Source organism: Mobula hypostoma, chromosome 15 (assembly GCF_963921235.1).
Source record: "Mobula hypostoma chromosome 15, sMobHyp1.1, whole genome shotgun sequence".
NCBI classification, from domain to species: domain Eukaryota; kingdom Metazoa; phylum Chordata; class Chondrichthyes; order Myliobatiformes; family Myliobatidae; genus Mobula; species Mobula hypostoma.
This window is the reverse complement of record NC_086111.1, coordinates 1,061,952-1,080,436: the sequence shown is the minus strand read 5'-3', so window position 1 is coordinate 1,080,436 and position 18,485 is coordinate 1,061,952. Positions and strand designations below refer to the sequence as shown.

The 18,485-nt window shown below is 42.5% G+C and overlaps 1 protein-coding gene across 1 annotated transcript in view; it reads right to left on the bottom strand.

The window, feature by feature from the left end:
- The window catches only part of cenpp (centromere protein P), a 289,475-nt gene that overhangs the window by 236,357 nt on the left and 34,633 nt on the right, over positions 1 to 18,485 (bottom strand). Inside the window, exon 5 of the mRNA XM_063067576.1 lies at positions 14,897 to 14,985. Within this exon, the coding sequence (XP_062923646.1) occupies positions 14,897 to 14,985 (89 nt within the window). The remainder of the gene's footprint in view (positions 1 to 14,896; positions 14,986 to 18,485) is intronic.

The window sequence follows — 18,485 nt, the reverse complement described above, 5'->3', positions numbered from 1 at the left end:
TAGGATCTTGGTGACCAGGTGCAATTCAATCCTCCTCCTATTGAGTTTGGTCAGTAGGCTCACAAAATGTATACAAAAGGAGATTGTAAAATACAAGAGGAACAAACCAGGATCTAGTCCTCCAAGAAGAATAGGAAATCTATGAATCAGAAAAAAGGCACATTAGATATGTTGGTGTAAAAGATTGTATCATAATAAAAGGTGCTGTAGAGATAGGGAAATGGCTGAATACAGCAAGCAGGGTCAAAGCATTTACATGGTAATTTAGGAGACAAGAGGCTTCTGATGACTATTTGTTAGTATCCTATCCCTTGAAGGAACTAAAAGGGAAGAGTCAGAGATAGAATAGGAGTGAAAAAACTTTGAGAGCCTGAATATGGTTACAAAAGTTTTCAATGAGATAATAGTGATGCAAGGGTAGAGTTTTGCAAAAATGTTGACAAAACTTTCTGAGTGAGAGTAGAAAGAAAGAACAATTCAGTCATTAATGTACTTAAAAAGTAAGGGAGGGGAACTGAGTGCAACCAAAGAATGGAAAGCCATTGTGCATTGTTAGTTTCCTTTTCCATAGACTTCAACGAGACTGTGTGGAAAACGGATGTCTCGTTAATGACTGCTCATTCTGAAAAAAATCCAAGACTAATTTCCACCCCACCCTGAATTCAATGGCTAGTGCAGAACTAATGGAAAAATATTTCATGCAAAACATCCAACCTCAATGTGAAAATCATAAATACTTGACTGCAGTATTCTGTTCTTAACAAAATATATATCCTCAGGAGAAAATAAAACCTAACCAAATATACTGATCCTTAAATTTTGGCTAAAATTTATTACCCAGCTGTATTTAATTATCCTTCAAGATTGTGCCAACACAAGTCCTCGTTCAACTTAATATTTTCCAGATGTTTCAAAATGTTTCCACGTTACATAACATATTGGCCAACAGAAATGCAAAGCAAGCCTTCCTAGACACTACGTTAAGGAATATTCTACACTTACGTTCCTGTGAGGTCTCCATAAAGAACACTTTTGAATTACGGAAAAATAAATAGGAAAAACATACAATTTTTGAAATGCAGTAACCTGTAATTTCATGGTTTTCAACTTCATTTTAAGCAATAAGCTGTCTATTTCATTACACACCATAAGCAATGTACATGTTTTCAATCTTAACAGTTTGCATTACTATAGCATCTTGAATAAAGATCCCGTACTGAGTCTGGTTATACAAAATAAATAGCAAGATAAAGTGGTAAATAATTGGAAGAATCAAAGAGGTGTTCTTTAAACAGAATTTAAAGGGGAATGTGAAAGATAACAAAATGGTTAACAGAGGAAACTCTACAGCATCAAGACAAGAACACTAAAAGTTAGATTGCCAATGTCGGGATAAAGGATGGTGAGGTTACAAGGAAAAAGGTGAAGTTGGGAAAGCATTTTGGAATTATTAGAGGGCTATGAACAATACTACAGAAGCTTCAAGTTTTTAACCTGCTGTATAATCAAAAGAAAAAATCTGAAAAGAAAAACTTATTTAGCTGTTCATATTCTACATCATTTCAAATTTCTACAAACTATTTTCCTTACAGTGCAATTTTGGGGGCCTGGGTAGTGAAAAGACAAAAGTCAGATGTGCCCTCAGAGGTGGCAGAAGAACTTCTCCCAGAGCACCCGAAGCCTGGGTCTGGGAGATTTGACTGGGTTGGAAGGTGAGAGCATACTTCCTGGTGAAAAGAAATTTAAAATTTTTCAAGGTTGAACATAAAACCAGCATTTCTCAAAGTAATTGACAGTAATGAAGGTTCTAACAGCAGTCAAGGTTCAACACAGTGAAAATTTGGGAAGGTATGCAGCATCATGGAGTGGATAGGAATTTACCGGGGGAAATTGGTTTTCGTTGCAGTTGCACCATAAATAATTAAATAGTAATAAAACCATAAATAGTTAAATAGTAATTTGTAAATTATGCCAGTAAATAAGTCCAGGACCAGCCTATTGGCTCAGGGTGTCTGACCCTCCAAGGGAGGAGTTGTAAAGTTTGATGGCCACAGGCAGGAATGACTTCCTATGACGCTCTGTGTTGCATCTCGGTGGAATGAGTCTCTGGCTGAATGTACTCTGGATGGGAGACATTGACCAAGATGGCATGCAACTTAGACAGCATCCTCTTTTCAGACAACACTGTGAGAGAGTCCAGTTCCATCCCCACAACATCACTGGCCTTACGAATGAGTTTGTTGATTCTGTTGGTGTCTGCTACCCTCAGCCTGCTGCCCCAGCACACAACAGCAAACATGATCGCACTGGCCACCACAGACTCATAGAACATCCTCAGCATCATCCGGCAGATGTTAAAGGACCTCAGTCTCCTCAGGAAATAGAGACGGCTTTGACCCTTCTTGTAGACAGCCTCAGTGTTCTTTGACCAGTCCAGTTTATTGTCAATTTGTATCCCCAGGTATTTGTAATCCTCTACCGTGTGTTCAGCACAAAGGTTACAGAGTACAAAGATGGAAATGCAAAACTTTAAGGGAAAGATTTTTTCCCTCAAGTATTCATTGCAGGAATTGGAGGGGCTTCTAGGACGTACAAGATTTCTAGAGTACAAAATAAAATATGCCCTTTCAGGGGTCCAGAAAGAAAAGCAGAGTAACTAATGAATCTAAAGATATAGAAGAAGGCTGCTCCAAAGAGAGGTGTCATTAAAAAGTAGGAACAAAAGTGATATTCATAGATTGTTAACAAGTTTGAAGCAGAACATTGGCAGCAATTTCTGGAATGCACAACAGACCGAAAATATCTTGGACTAAAACAACAAACTGGAGAAAGTCTTGTTTAACTATTTAGTGATTTGCTTAAACTATACCTCAAATATGATGCAAAATTACATGAATGAGACAGAAATTTCGAAGGAGACAACAAGACCTTTCCTTGTGACAAGTGTATAGAATGCCATCCCTGTGTCATAAGAATAAAAGCAGGAAAACTTACTAATGGTTGTTCTGTTCAGAATTCCCCAAGTAATTCAAAAATCCACAAGCTGTTTTAGAACCATGAGATCCACATTTAAAACAATTTAACAGCTGCAACAGGAATGCCATGAACAAAAGAGAAAAGCCTATTACATTTAGATCTTATCAGACTCAATGAGACACTAATTGTTTGAGTGGGGACAGTTGAAGTTAGTAAAGAGGCTGATTGCTGAAGCTGCAAAATGAGATCGATTTTTTTCACAGCTACATGATGTGTAGGGCGAAGGCCAATTTATACTTGTGCGTCAAATCGACGCCGTAGGTACGGCATAGCCATGTACCCTATGCCGTAGCCTGACGTGCACCTCCCCAAAAATGTAACCACGCGTTGCGGCAACACAGACCGCAACAACTGTGATTGGTCCACTCGGTAGCATCACATTTCCTCCTACGCTGCAATAGCTTCCCATTGGGTGACTGAAGGGCAGGGAAGGAACTCTGGCTGCAATGCTTTCCATAAAGCTTTACAGACCTCTGAAATTATGGAGGACCCTGTGCTTGATGCCAGTTTGTAGCTGGCTGCTACAGCCTGTTGACTTCCACCTGAAGCTAAAACTCGTATAGTGATTGCCAGTCTCTGAGTATACTGTGCATACACTGATGCGAAATAAATGGTTGGAGATGATGAACCAAATCGTTAAATCTACATGCTGACATCCGAGAATATTTGAAATGCATTTCCTCGTCCAAGTCTCTCAGTGGCTGGACAAGCACAGAAAATTCACCCTCCTTCAGTTTCAGTCACCATTGTTTGAAGTTTGAGTTTCTTCATGTTGAGTTTCAACACGAAGAAACTCAACACAGTGGCGTAGAAACCCCACCACCAACTAGCACTTTGGCGGTGAATTGCAGAGCGACACAGACACACCAACTCACAAGTATAAATGCTCAGAACTGTGTAGCCCACTTGTGTAGGCTACGGTGTAAACTGGTACGCACAAGTATAAATCAGCCTTTAGCTACAATGGGCACATAAAACTTTTCAGGGAGTTGATCTATGAAAATGATGCTACACTAGTATCTCAGACAAAAGGCCACCTATAGCAGCTAAGAGATTAAGTATCAGCATTAATAAAATGAGTTTGACTCAAAGACTGCACTCTGGAGGTTTTTTCATGATAATTATATTTTCTAATAACATAGGAGAAGCCATTCAGCCCACTGATTCTATACTGGCTCTCAAAAGGACTCTTATCAAATTACTCCACTTTTTTCCATGCACTTATTCTTACTCATAGGTCCAGCAACCCCCTTCCCCTGATGTAGGTACCACCAGTGACCTACCAAACAGCACATTTTAAGACATGGAAGGAAAGGTGGCATACCCAGTAAGACTCACACAGTTACAGGGGAGAGAAAAGCACAAATTCCATACAGACATCATCAAAGCAAAACCCAGTGTTTCCATCTGCAAACAAAAACTCATACCCCGAAGTAAGGTTCCAAAGCCATGCCAGATGACATTCAAAATGGAGTTCACCACAAAGGTACAAACTATTATCCTAGGTGAAGCAACACACACAAAATGCTGGAGGAACTTAGCAGGCCAGGCAGCATCTATGGAGAAGAGTACAGTCATCGTTTTGAGCCAAGTTCCTTCAGCAGGATTCTTCTACTCTTTTCCATAGATGCCGCCTGGCCTGCTGAGTTCCCCCAGCATTTTGTGTGTGTTCAGCATCTGCAGATTTTCCCTTGTTTGTGATTGGATCCTAAGTAAAGGAATACTGCCAGCATGTCAATATGAAACTAACTGGGAAAACATTTAAGCTTGCGTTGGCAAGTGGAAAGGAAGATTTCTGGCAACATCTATCTTAAACAGAGTATTTAAGCATGACCTCCAAGTACTCAACAGCAAAAACTATCAATTATTCCTCCACAGTGAACAAACTCAGCTGAACCTGTCACAAAAATAAGAGACTAGAAGTTTTGCAATGAACATCTTACTTCTGACATTTTGATTAAGGAAGGACTGTGCAAGAGCATGGATGTCAGCGAGTTAGACCAGTGGGGAGAGATTAAAAGGAGACAGCGGGCAACGGAGTAGAGGTAGACAGAGTAGGAGGGCTTTGGCTCAAAGGAGCTACAGCAATAACGGGTCGAGGCGAAGTACGTTAATTGTATAGAATAGAAACAGGAAGTATGTCTGTGAGGCTGGTGTTCTGAACTGGGTGTTGGATGTGGGATGCCTGGGAGACTCTCAGCTTCCCGGACGGCCACATCTGCACCAGGTGCGTCACGCTGCAGCTCCTTAGGGAACACGTTAGGGAACTGGAGATGCAGCTCGAAGACCTTCGTCTGGTCAGGGAAAGTGAGGAGATGATAGAGAGGAGCTATAAACAAGTAGTCACACCGGGACCTTGGGAGGCAGATAAGTGGGTACTAGTCAGGAAAGGGAAGGGCAAGAGTCAGATACTAGAGAGTACTCCTGTGGTTGTCCCCCTTAACAATAAGTACTCCCGTCCGAGTACTTTTGGGGGTTGGGGGGGGGAAGAGTACCTACCTGGGGGAAGCAACAGTTGCCATGCCTCTGGCACAGAGTCTGACCCTTTGGCTCAGAAGGGTAGGGAAAGGAAGAAGGCAGAAGTAATAGGGGACTCTATTGTTAGGGGATCTGTTAGGGGATCAGACAGGAGATTCTGCGGACGCAGGAAAGAAATACAGATGGTAGTTTGTCTCCTAGGTGCCAGGGTCCAGGATCATTCTGATCACATCCACGATATCCTGAAGTGGGAAGGTGAACAGCCAGAGGCTGTGGTATATATTGGTACCAAGGACATAGGTAGGAAAAGGGAGGAGGCCCCGAAAACAGACTCCAGGGAGCTAGAAAGGAAGTTGAGAAGCGGGACCTCAAAAGTAGAAATCTCGGGATTACTGCCTGTGCCACACGACAGTGAGTATAGGAATAGAGGGACGTGGAGGATAAATGTGAGGCTGAGGGATTAGAGCAGGGGGCAGGGATTCAGATTTCTGGATCATTGGGACCTCTTTTGGGGCAGGCATGACCTGTACAAAAGAAACCGGTTGCACTTGAATCCAAGGGGGACCAACATCCTGGCAGGGAGGTTTGCTAAGGCTATTGGGGAGAGGTTAAACTAGAATTGCTGGGGGGTGGGAACCGAACTGAAGAGATGGAGAAAGGGGCGGTTGGCTCACAAATAGAGAAAGCTTGGAGACAATGCAAGAGGGAGGATAGGCAGGTGATTGAAAAGGGATGCGCTCAGACCACTAGCTTGAGATGCATCTATATTAATGTAAGAAGCATCATGAACAAAGTGGATGAGCTTAGAGCGTGGATCAGTACTTGGAGCTATGATGTTGTGGCCATTGCAGAGACTTGGATGGCTCAGGGGCAGGAATGGTTACTTCAAGAGCCAGGCTTTAGATGTTTCAGAAAGGACAGGGAGGGAGGCAAAAGAGATGGGGATGTGGCACTGCTGATCAGAGATAATGTCACAGGTGCAAAAAAGGAGGAAGCCATGGAGGGATTGTCTACTGAGTCACTGTGGGTGGAAGGTAGAAACAGGAAGGGGTCAATAACGCTACTGGGTGATTTTTATAGATCACCCAATAGTAACAGAGACATTGAGGAACAGATAGGGAGACAGATTCTGGAAAGGTGTAATAATAACAGGGTTGTCGTGGTGGGAGATTTTTATTTCCCAAATATTGATTGGCACCTCGCTAGAGCAAGGGGTTTAGATGGGGTAGAGTTTGTTAGGTGTGTTCAGGAAGGTTTCCTGATACACTATGTAGATAAGCCTACAAGAGGAGAGGCTGTATTTGATCTGGTATTGGGAAATGAACCTGGTATCTCAGAGGGAGAGCATTTTGGAGAGTGATCACAATTCTATCTCCTTTACCATAGTATTGGAGAGGGATAGGAGCAGACAGGTTAGGGAAACATTTAATTGGAGTAAGGGGAAATATGAAGCTATCAGGCAGGAAGTTGGAAGCATAAATTGGGAACAGATGTTCTCAGTGTAATGTATTGCAGAAATGTTCAGGGGATATTTGTTCCACATAGGCATGTTCCAATGAGACAAGGAAAGGATGGTAAGGTACAGGAACCGTGATGTACAAAGACTGTTGAAAATCTACTCAAGAAGAAACGAAAAGCTTACGAAAGGTTCAAGAAACTAGGTAATGATAGAAATCTGGAAGATTATAAAGCTAGCAGGGAAGAGTTTAAAAATGAAATTAGCAGAGCCAGAAGGGGACATGAGAAGACCTTGGCAAGCAGGATTAAGGAAAACCCCAAGGCATTCTACAAGTATGCGAAGAGCAAGAGGATAAGATGTGAGGGAATAGGACCAATCAACTGTGACAGTGGTAAAGTGTGTATGAAACCGGAGGAGATGGCTGAGGTATTTAATGAATACTTTGCTTCAGTATTCACTGCAGAAAAGGATCTTGGCGATTGTAGGGATGACTTGCAGCAATCTGAAAAGCTTGAGCATATAGATATTAAGAAGGAGGATGAGCTGGAGCTTTTAGAAAGCATTAAGTTGGCTAAGTCTCTGGGACCGGACGAAATGTACCCCAGACTACTGTGGGAGGTGAGGGAGGAGATTGCTAGAGCCTCCGGTGATGATCTTTGCATCATCAATAGGGACAGGAGACGTTCCAGAGAATTAAAGGGTTGCAGATGTTGTTCTCTTATTCAAGAAAGTGAGTAGAGATACCCCAGGAAATTATAGACCAGTGGGTCTTACTTCAGTGGTTGGTAAGTTGATAGAAAAGATCCTGAGAGGCAGGATTTATGAACATTTGAAGAGGCTTAATATGATTAGGAATAGTCAGCATGGTTTTGTCAAAGGCAGGTCGTGCCTTACGAGCATGATTGAATTTTTTGAGGATGTGACTAAACAGACTGATGAAGGTAGAGCAGTAGATGTAGTGTATACGGACTTCAGCAAGGCATTTGATAAGGTACCTCATACAAAGCTTATTGAGAAAGTAAGGAGGCATGGGATCCAAGGGGACCTTGCTTTGTAGATCCAGAATTGGCTTGCCCACAGAAGGCAATAAGTGGGTGTAGACGGGTCATATTCTGCATGGAGGTCAGTGACCAGTGGTGTGCCTCAGGGATCTGTTCTGGGACCCCTTCTCTTTTGATTTTTATAAATAACCTGGATGAGGAAGTGGAGGGATGGGTTAGTAAATTTGCTGATGACACAAAGGTTGGGGGTGTTGTGGATAGTGTGGAGGGCTGTCAGAGGTTACAGCGGGACATCGATAGGATGCAAAACTGGGCTGAGAAGTGGCAGATGGAGTTCAACCCATATAAGTGTGAGGTGGTTCATTTTGGTAGGTCAAATATGATGGCAGAATATAGCATTAATGGTAAGACTCTTGGCAGTGTGGAGTATCAGAGGGATCTTGGGGTTTGAGTCCATAGGATACTCAAAGCTGCTGCACAGGTTGACTCTGTGGTTAAGAAGGCATACAGTGCATTGGCCTTCATCAACCGTGGGATTGAGTTTAAGAGCCAAGAGGTAATGTTACAGCTATATACACTCCACTTGGAGTACTGTGCTCAGTTCTGGTCATCTCAGTACAGGAAGGATGTAGAAACCATAGAAAGGGTGCAGAGGAGATTTACAAGCATGTTGCCTGGATTGGGTAGCCTGCTTTATGAGATAGGTTGAGTGAACTCAGCCTTTTCTTCTTGAAGCAGCAGAGGATGAGAGGTGACCTGATAGAGGTGTATAAGATAATGAGAGGCATTGATTGTGTAGATAGTCAGAGGCTTTTTCCCAGGGCTGGAATGGCTAGCACGAAAGGGCACAGTTTTAAGGTGCTTGGAAGTAGGTACAGAGATGTCAGGGGTAAGTTTTTTTTTATGCAGAGAGTGGTGAGTCTGTGGAATGGGCTGCCAGCGATGGTGGCGGAGGTGGATACAATAGGGTCTTTTAAGAGACTACTAGATAGGTACACGGAGCTTAGAAAAATAGAGGGCTATGGGTAATCCTATGTAATTTCTAAAGTACATGTTCGGCACAGCATTGTGGGCCAAAGGGCCCGTATTGTGCTGTAAGTTTTCTGTGTTTCTATCTTACTTCTGACTCACTAAAAGATTTGCACTATTTTATGAGACATATCAGGAGTGCCAAAGGCCAAAGTAAATTTATCATCAAAGTACAAATATGTCACCATATACAATCCTGAGATTCATTTTCTTGTGGGCATACTTCATTAATCCGTAACAGAATAATAACCATAACAGAATCAATGGAAGACCACTCCAACTTGGGCATTCAATCAGTAAGCAAAAGACAACAAACTCAACAAACTGTGCAAACACAAGAAGAAATAATAATAATAAATAAACAAGCATTAAATATCGAGAATGTGAGATGAAAGTGAGTCCACAGGTCATGTGAACATTTCATTGATGAGGCAAGTAGAGTGTAGTTATCCTCTTTGGTCCAAGACAATAGACAATAGGTGCAGGAGTAGGCCATTCAGCACTTCGAGCCAGCACCGCCATTCACTGTGATCATGGCTGATCATCCACAATCAGTATCCAGTTCCTGCCTTATCCCCATAACTTTTGATTCCGCTATCTTTAAGAGCTCTATCCATCTCTTTCTTGAAAACATCCAGAGACTTGGCCTCCACAGCCTTCTGGGGCAGAGCATTCCACATATCCACCACTCTCTGGGTGAAAAAGTTTTTCCTCAACTCCGTTCTAAATGGCCTACCCCTTATTCTTAAACTGTGGCCTCTGGTTCTGGACTCACCCATCAGCGGGAACATCTTATATGTTTCAATCAGATCCCCTTTCATCCTTCTAAATTCCAGTGTATGCAAGCCCAGTCGCTCCAATCTTTCAACATATGACAGTCCCGCCATCCCGGGAATTAACTTTGTGAAACTACGCTGCACTCCCTCAATAGCAAGAATGTCCTTCCTCAAATTTGGAGACCAAAACTGCACACAATACTCCAGGTGTGGTCTCATCAGGGCCCTGTACAGCTGCAGAAGGACCTCTTTGCTCTTATACTCAATTCCCCTTGTTATGAAGGCCAGCTGCCATTAACTTTCTTCACTGCCTGCTGTACCTGCATGCTTGCTTTCAGTGACTGAAGTACAAGAACACCTAGATCTCGTTGTGCTTCCCCTTTTCCTAACTTGACTCCATTTAGATAATAACCTGCCTTCCTGTTCTTACCACCAAAGGGGATAACCTCACATTTATCCACATTAAACTGCATCTGCCATGCATCCGCCCACTCATCCAGCCTGTCCAAGTCACCCTGCATTCTCATAACATCCTCCTCACATTTCACACTGCCACCCAGCTTTGTGTCATCTGCAAATTTGCTAATGTTACTTTTAATTCCCTTTTCTAAATCATTAATATATATTGTAAACAGCTGCAGTCCCAGCACTGAACCCTGCGGTACCCCACTGGTCGCCGCCTGCCATTCCAAAAGAGACCCGTTAATCACTACTTTCCTGTCAGCCAGCCAATTTTCAATCCATGTCAGTACTCTGCCCCCAATACCATGTGCCCTAATTTTGCCCACTAATCCCCTATGTGGGACTTTATCAAAGGCTTTCTGAAAGTCCAGGTACACTACATCCACTGGCTCTCCCTTGTCCATTTTCATAGTTACATCCTCAAAAAATTCCAGAAGATTAGTCAATCATGATTTCCCCTTCGTAAATCCATGCTGACTTGGACCGATCCTGTTACTGCTATCCAAATATGCTGCTATTTCATCTTTTATAATTGACTCCAGCATCTTTCCCACCACTGACGTCAGGCTAACCAGTCTATAATTCCCTGTTTTCTCTCTCCCTCCTTTCTTGAAAAGTGGGATAACATTAGCTGCCCTCCAATCCACAGGAACTGATCCTGAATCTATAGAACATTGGAAAATGATTACCAATGCGTCCACGATTTCTAAAGCCACCTCCTTAAGTACCCTGGGATGCAGACCATCAGGTCCCGGGGACTTATCAGCCTTCAGACCCAACAGTCTATCCAACACCATTTCCTGCCTAATATAAATTTCCTTCAGTTCATCCATTACCCTAGGTCCTTTGGCAACTATAGCCTGATGGTTCATGGGCAATAACTGTTCCTGAACCTGGTGGTACAAATCCTGAGGCTCCTGTACCTTCTTCCTGATGGCAGAAGAGAGCATTACCTGGGTGGGGGATCCCTGATGATGGACGCTGTTTTCCTGCAATAACGTTTCGTGTAGAGGACTTTATCCATGATGGACTGGGTCGTATCCAATACTTTATGTAGGATTTTCCATACAAGGGTGTTGGTGTTGGTGTTTCTATACCTGACTGCAGCCAGTCAATATACTCTCCATCATACATCTATAGAAGTTTGAAGTTTTAGATGTCATGCCAAACCTTCACAAACTTCTAAAGTAGAGGTCCTGCTGTTCCTTCTTTGTAGCTGTGCTCACAGGTTGGGCACTGTAAGCACAGTGGATTGGAGGTCAGGTCCTCCAATATAAAAGCATTTAAAGTTGTTGACCCTCTCCTCTTTTGATCCTCCTATGAAGAATGGCTCATGGACCTCTGGTTTCCTCCTCCTGAAATCAATAATCAGCTCCTTGGTCTTGCTAACATCGAGTAAGAAATTGTTGTTATGGCACAACTTAGGCAGATTTTCAGTCTCCCTCCTATATTCCGACTTGGCACAGTTGTGTCATCAGCAAACTTGAAAAGAGCATTGGAGCTGCGCTTAGACACACAGTTATATGTGTAAAGCGAGTAGAGCAGGGGGCTAAGCACATAGTCTTGTGGTGGACCTGTGTTGATGGAGATTGTGTAACAGATCTGCTACATGATCTCCATTAACACAGTACACCTTATTGATTACTGATCGAAGCTTATGATTAGTTTTGAGGGAATGATGGTATTGAATGCTGAACTGCAGCCCATAAAGAGCATCCTAATGCATGCATCTTTGCTATCTAGATGTTCCAGAGTTGAGTGAAGAGCCAATCAGATGGCATCTACTGTGGATCTGTTGCTCTGGTAGGCAAATTGCAGTGGATCCAATTCACTTATCAGCATCAGATAATATGTTTCATCACCAGCCTCTCAAAACACTTTATCACTATGGATGTAATTGCTACTGATGACAGTCATTGTGACAGGTTGCTACATTCTTCTTAGACACAGGTATAACTGAAGCCTGCTTGAAGCATGTGGGTACCTCAGAATGCTGAAGAGAGGACACTCCAGCCAGTTGATCAGCACAGGTCTTCAGTATTTGGCCAGATACCCCGTCTGAGCTGGATGATTGTACATTTGCCTCAAAGGACTGAAATCACAGGATCATTGGGGGCCGTGGGAGATCCTGTTTTGACGGTCAAAGCAAACATTGAGCTCATCTAGAAGTAAAGCCCTGTGATGCCTATGTCATTTGATTTAATTTCATCAGGGGTGACAGTATTCAAGCCCTGCCATAACTGAATAACTGACAGGTATCTTTTGTTGATTCAAGTTTAGTCTGGAATTCAAAGGTTCAAATATTCACTTATCATCAAAGTATACATCTCTGAAATCCATCAATTCTCCAAGTAGTCACAAACCCAAGAAAGGAAAGGCAACAGGATCATTGACCGCAAAATCTAACCTCCCCGAAAAAAAAAGGAATAGGCACATCAACCCTGGAATAGGCACATCAACATCTGCCATGGGCAAGTTCATGGCAGATGCAATTTAATGTGGATAAATGTGAGGTTATCCACTTTGGTGGCAAAAATAGGAAAACAGATTATTATCTGAATGGTGGCCGATTAGGAAAAGGGGAGGTGCAACGAGACCTGGGTGTCATTATACACCAGTCATTGAAAGTGGGCATGCAGGTACAGCAGGCGGTGAAAAAGGCGAATGGTATGCTGGCATTTATAGCAAGAGGATTCGAGTACAGGAGCAGGGAGGTACTACTGCAGTTGTACAAGGCCTTGGTGAGACCACACCTGGAGTATTGTGTGCAGTTTTGGTCCCCTAATCTGAGGAAAGACATCCTTCCCATAGAGGGAGTACAAAGAAGGTTCACCAGATTGATTCCTGGGATGGCAGGACTTTCATATGATGAAAGACTGGATCGACTAGGCTTACACTCGTTGGAAGTTAGAAGATTGAGGGGGAATCTTATTGAAACATATAAAATCCTAAAGGGATTGGACAGGCTAGATGCAGGAAGATTGTTCCCGATGTTGGGGAAGTCCAGAACGAGAGGTCACAGTTTGCGGATAAAGGGGAAGCCTTTTAGGGCCGAGATTAGGAAAAACTTCTTCACACAGAGAGTGGTGAATCTGTGGAATTCCCTGCCACAGGAAACAGTTGAGGCCAGTTCATTGGCTATATTTAAGAGGGAGTTAGATATGGCCCTTCTGGCTAAAGGGATCAGGGGGTATGGGGGGAAGGCTGGTACAGGGTTCTGAGTTGGATGATCAGCCATGATCATACTGAATGGCGGTGCAGGCTCGAAGGCCCGAATGGCCTACTCCGGCGCCTATTTTCTATGTTTCTATGTAACCCCCAAAACCCCCACCCTGCACAAAAAAACCCAGAAGATCGAAAAAAAAAACCCACAAAATATAAAAACTATAAGTCTGAAAAGAAGAGTCTATAGTTCAAACTCCAAATCCAAAACGCAGGGGAAAAAAAACCTGGACAACGCTCTCAGGGCACAGCGGCAGTCCCTCCCCTCTCCGGTGCAGAGCAACTAATCAAAAGGCAAGCAGTCAGCGCTCACCCTCTGCACTCGCTTCGATGCTTCAATCTCCCTCATTGCTTTAATCAGCGAACAATGGGTGCTTTCAGCAGCAGGATGGAGCCAAACATCGGCTTGTGCCCTGTCCTGCAGCCAACCCACTATGAGGTTCGCACATGCTACCTCTGCGTCCCTGAACTTTCTTGGAGACCACAGAGTGCTGGAACATCCAAACAATCTCCAAACTTCTGCACACGCCTTGATGTTTCAATCGCCCTCATCGCTTTAATTGGCAAACAATGGAAGCTGCAATCGACAAAATGGGGTCAAACATCGGCTCGCACGCCATCCTGCAGCTTTCTTGCCACGAAGTTCACTGACACTGCCTCTGCCACCTGGAATCCTCTCGGAGACTGCAGAGCACTGAAGCACCCAAACATTCTCCAAACAGCAAAACACAGGCTCCAACAGGTCCAGAATCATATTCAAGACAAGAAACAAACATTAAAGACATAAAAGAAGTGAAAAAGATGGTTTCATGATCTATCCAGAAGATATCAACCAAAGGTGTGTTATACACAGGCGCCATCTTGACTGGACATATTGCCACTTCGCCTGTGAGATGTCATGATCATTCTCCAATTTCTCGGGTAAGAAGTTTGTCTTGAACACTTAACTGATACCATACCTATCACTAACTCAGGTATTGATTCCTTGATTGCAACCATGAACAATGGACCATTCATCAAGACAGGCAGTACCCGATCCTGTTGCTTCTTTCATCACTTGTTTTTGGATGTGTTTTTGGACTTCTTCCTTGGCCACGCAGCTCTTGCTAGCTGAAAAAGATCTCTGGGTAACAAGCTCAATGCTTAGTGACCTCACCACAAGGTAGAGTGGTTTTCGCCAGATTCACAGCATAGGATCATTGAAGCCAATTGAATATCTTTCTTGAAATACACAAGGGCACATGAAATTATTTAAAGTCAGTGTTCAATGGTTTAGTGTAAACTGAAATGGTAGCTGATAAGTATAAACAGAATGAAATGTAAAATGATTATTTCTTGATAGTGGTAGAGCAAGAGTGTACTCGATCAGTTAATTGACAAAGAGGAAAACAATACCATACAGTTGGTCATGACTTTTAATTGTGAAATCTTACCTGGATATAAATCTGCTCAAATCACAAACATCACTTAATTCCAAAATAATGTTCAGATCTGTTACAATAGCCATGTCATTTTCTTCAGTCTGAAAGCAAAAGAAAATCAGGAACTTTACCATTGCCACAAAAATAGTGCATTAATTGAGGAACACACACACTAAATGCTGAAGGAGCTCAGCTGGTCAGGGGGCATCCATGAAGGAAAATGAACAGTTGACATTTTGATCTGAGATCCTTCACCGGGATTGGAAAGCAAGAGGTTAGAAGCCAAAATAAAGGCGGAGGGAAAGGAGCACAAGCTAACAGGTAATAGGTGAGACCAGGTGAGGGGGAAAGGTAGGTGAGTGAGGGAAAGGAGTATTGAAAGGGAATAATGTGAGAAGCTGGGAGGTGATAGATAGAAAAGGCAAAGTACTAAAGAAGGAGGAATCTGAAAGCAGTGAATATTAGACCATGGAATAAAGAGGAGTTGGGGAACTAAAAGGAGGCGATAGCAGGTTATGAGGGCAGTGAAGATGAAGAGAAAAGGCAAAGGAATAAGGGGGCCATAGGCATGAGAGAAAACAAAGGTGGTGAGGGGATGGGAAAGAAAACAGAATGGAGTGGTTACCAGAAGTTAGAGAAATCAATGTTGATGCCACTAGCTTGGAGACTACCAAGATGGAATCTGAGCTGTTGCTCATCCAACCTGTGCCTGGCCTTGGCATGGCAATAGCGGAGGCTGTGGACAGCCATTCCAGTGTGGAAATGGAAAGTGGAATTGAAATGTATGCCTGCTGGGAGATCCTGGCTATAGCAGAGGTCAGAGAGAAGGTGTTCGAAGAGGCAGTCCCCCAATCTGTGTAGGGTCTCACCAATGTAGAGGAACATGTACCAGGGGCACTGGATGTAATAAATGACACTGACAGACTCACAGGTGAAGCACCACCTCACATGGAAGAACTATCTCTGCCTGAAACATTGACTGTTCATTCCCTTCATAGATGCTGCCTAACCTGCTTAATCATTCCAGTATTAGTCTTAAATACTATTTGGAATCATCAAACGTTCTAATTTGGATGATAGTACACTTCCTCCGAAGTGTTCTCATTTATTGACGGAAACATCAACATTTTGAATTTCACAAATACTGGGTTACCCATCGAAAAAAAATTCTGAAATTGCAGCTGCTTTCAAAAACATTTTTTTTCCATCCAATGAAACCAAATTCACCTAGAATATCAAGTAACAAAAATACATGTAAATTATTTTTCAAAAGTTCAAAGTAAAGTTATTATCAAAGTATGTACAGTGCCTATTCACCTCCCTTCAAAGTTTTCACGTTTTATTGTTTTGCAATATTGAATCACTGCTCACTGCTCCACTGTTTTCCGCATCTCTGAACACTAATGGATGTTACAGCCGGTTGCACTGTCATATTGATCATACCCACCCATGTGTGAGGGTCTCATAGAAGAAACTAAAGGAGAATCAAAACCTTGACCAAATCTGGGGAAAATTGACAATTTTCAGTGCATCAGTTAGTGTTTTAGTAGTTTGGAGGCACTTTAATCCTGGTAGTTTTATATGATGCACCTTGCATTTTGTATGAAATGATCACAGCTTCCACCAGAAACAGACAGCGTACTTGTTCAATGGTGCTAATCAGTTAAGTAGTGCATATATTTAACAAATATGCAAATGTTTGGTTTATGCCTGCTATCTTTATTATGATTTTCAATAAAAATGGAATTGAAGTCTACAATGTGCACTAAATCTATGTAGAATTTAAGATATAGTAAGCAAATTATAAAGCTGTTCATTAAGGAGAAAAGAAAGTATATATCAAAGGGCATCTCCTTCCACTTCTTAGTTGGCAATACAAGCTACAACATAAACAGATATCATTCAGTCAGTTACATACATCTCAACTACATTAAGACATAAAGAATAACTGATAAGGAAGACAGAAGGGTTTAGTCATAGTCATACTTAGAAAGTAACAGATTAATTCTATGACGATGTTGGATATTTAAATTACTGAAGAGGCAAATGTTTACTTGAATCAAAAACAAGTCACAATTTTTCTTTCATAGTAAGAAACTAGAAATTATGGAGAACCAAAGAAAATTGGGCAATCAAGCTCACAAAAGGAAAACTTGAGCATAGATATAAACATATCAAAAAGAAAATCGATTTTGGCCTTCATCTCAAAGGGGCTGAAGAGCAAAACACATCTAAGCATTGCAAGATTTCACACTGCTCATTATTAAAATCAGGTCTGCTGCCAAAAGTGTCTTCCTTGTACAATTTCAACAGTCCTGTTGTATTATTCCACCTAGAATCATTGAGTCGTATAACAGTACAATAATGAAACAGGCCCTTCAGCCTATCTAGTCTGCCTAGTCCCACTGCCCTGCACCCGCACCACAGTCCTCCATACCCCTCCCATCCCTGTACCCATCCAAATTTCTGTTAAATGTTGAAACTGACCCCATTTCCACTGGGTGCTCATTTCACACTCTTACCACCCATTGAGTGAAGAAGTTCACCTCATGTTCCCCTTAAACATTTCATCTTTCCCCTTTAACCCATGACCTGTTCTCCTTGTCCACTCAACTTCAGTGGAAAAAGCCTGATTGCATTTACCCTATCTATACACCTCATAATTTTGTATAGCTCTATCAAATCTCCCCTCATTTTCCTATGCTCCTAACCTATTAAACCCTTCCCTATCACTCAGATCCTGGCAACATTCTTGTAACTTTTCTCAGCATTCTTTCAATCTTATTGACATCTTTCCTATAGGTGACCAAAATAGGCATCACCAACATCTTATACAACTTCAACATAACATCCCAACTCCTGCACTCAATACTTTGATTTATGAAGGCCAATGACCCAAAAGCTTTCTTTACAACCGTATCTACCTTATGGTACAATATGTATCTCTCATAAACTTATGTGAGAAGTCTGTTCTAGGACTACAGTTCAGCACTCAACACCATAATTCCCTCCAGGCTCGACAAGAAGCTCAGCAACCTCGGCCTTCACCCTGCCTTGTGTAGCTGGATCCTGGACTTCCTGTCAGATTGCTGGCAGGTGGTAAGAGTGGGCTCCCTCACCTCTGCCCCTCTGACCCTCAACACAGGTGCCCCTCAGGGCTGTGTACTAAGCCCTCTCCTTTACTCTCTGTATGCCCATGACTGTCGCCATCCACAGCTCCAATCTGCTAATTAAATTCGCTGATGACACTACATTGATTAGCCTAATCTCAAATAATAATGAGACAGCCTACAGAGAAGAAGTCATCACCCTGACACAGTGGTGTCAAGAAAACAACCTCTCCCTCAACGTCGCAAAACCAAAGGAGCTAGTTGTGGACTACAGGAGGAATGGAAACAAGCTAACCCCTATAGACGTCAATGGATCTGGGGTTGAGAGGGTAAACAACTTTAAGTTCCTCGGCATAAACATCACCGAGGATCTCACGTGGTCTATACATACCAGCTGCGTGGTAAAAAAGGCACAACAGCGCCTCTTTCACCTCAGACGGTTGAAGAAGTTTGGTATGGTCCCTCAAATTCTAAGAACTTTCTATAAGGGC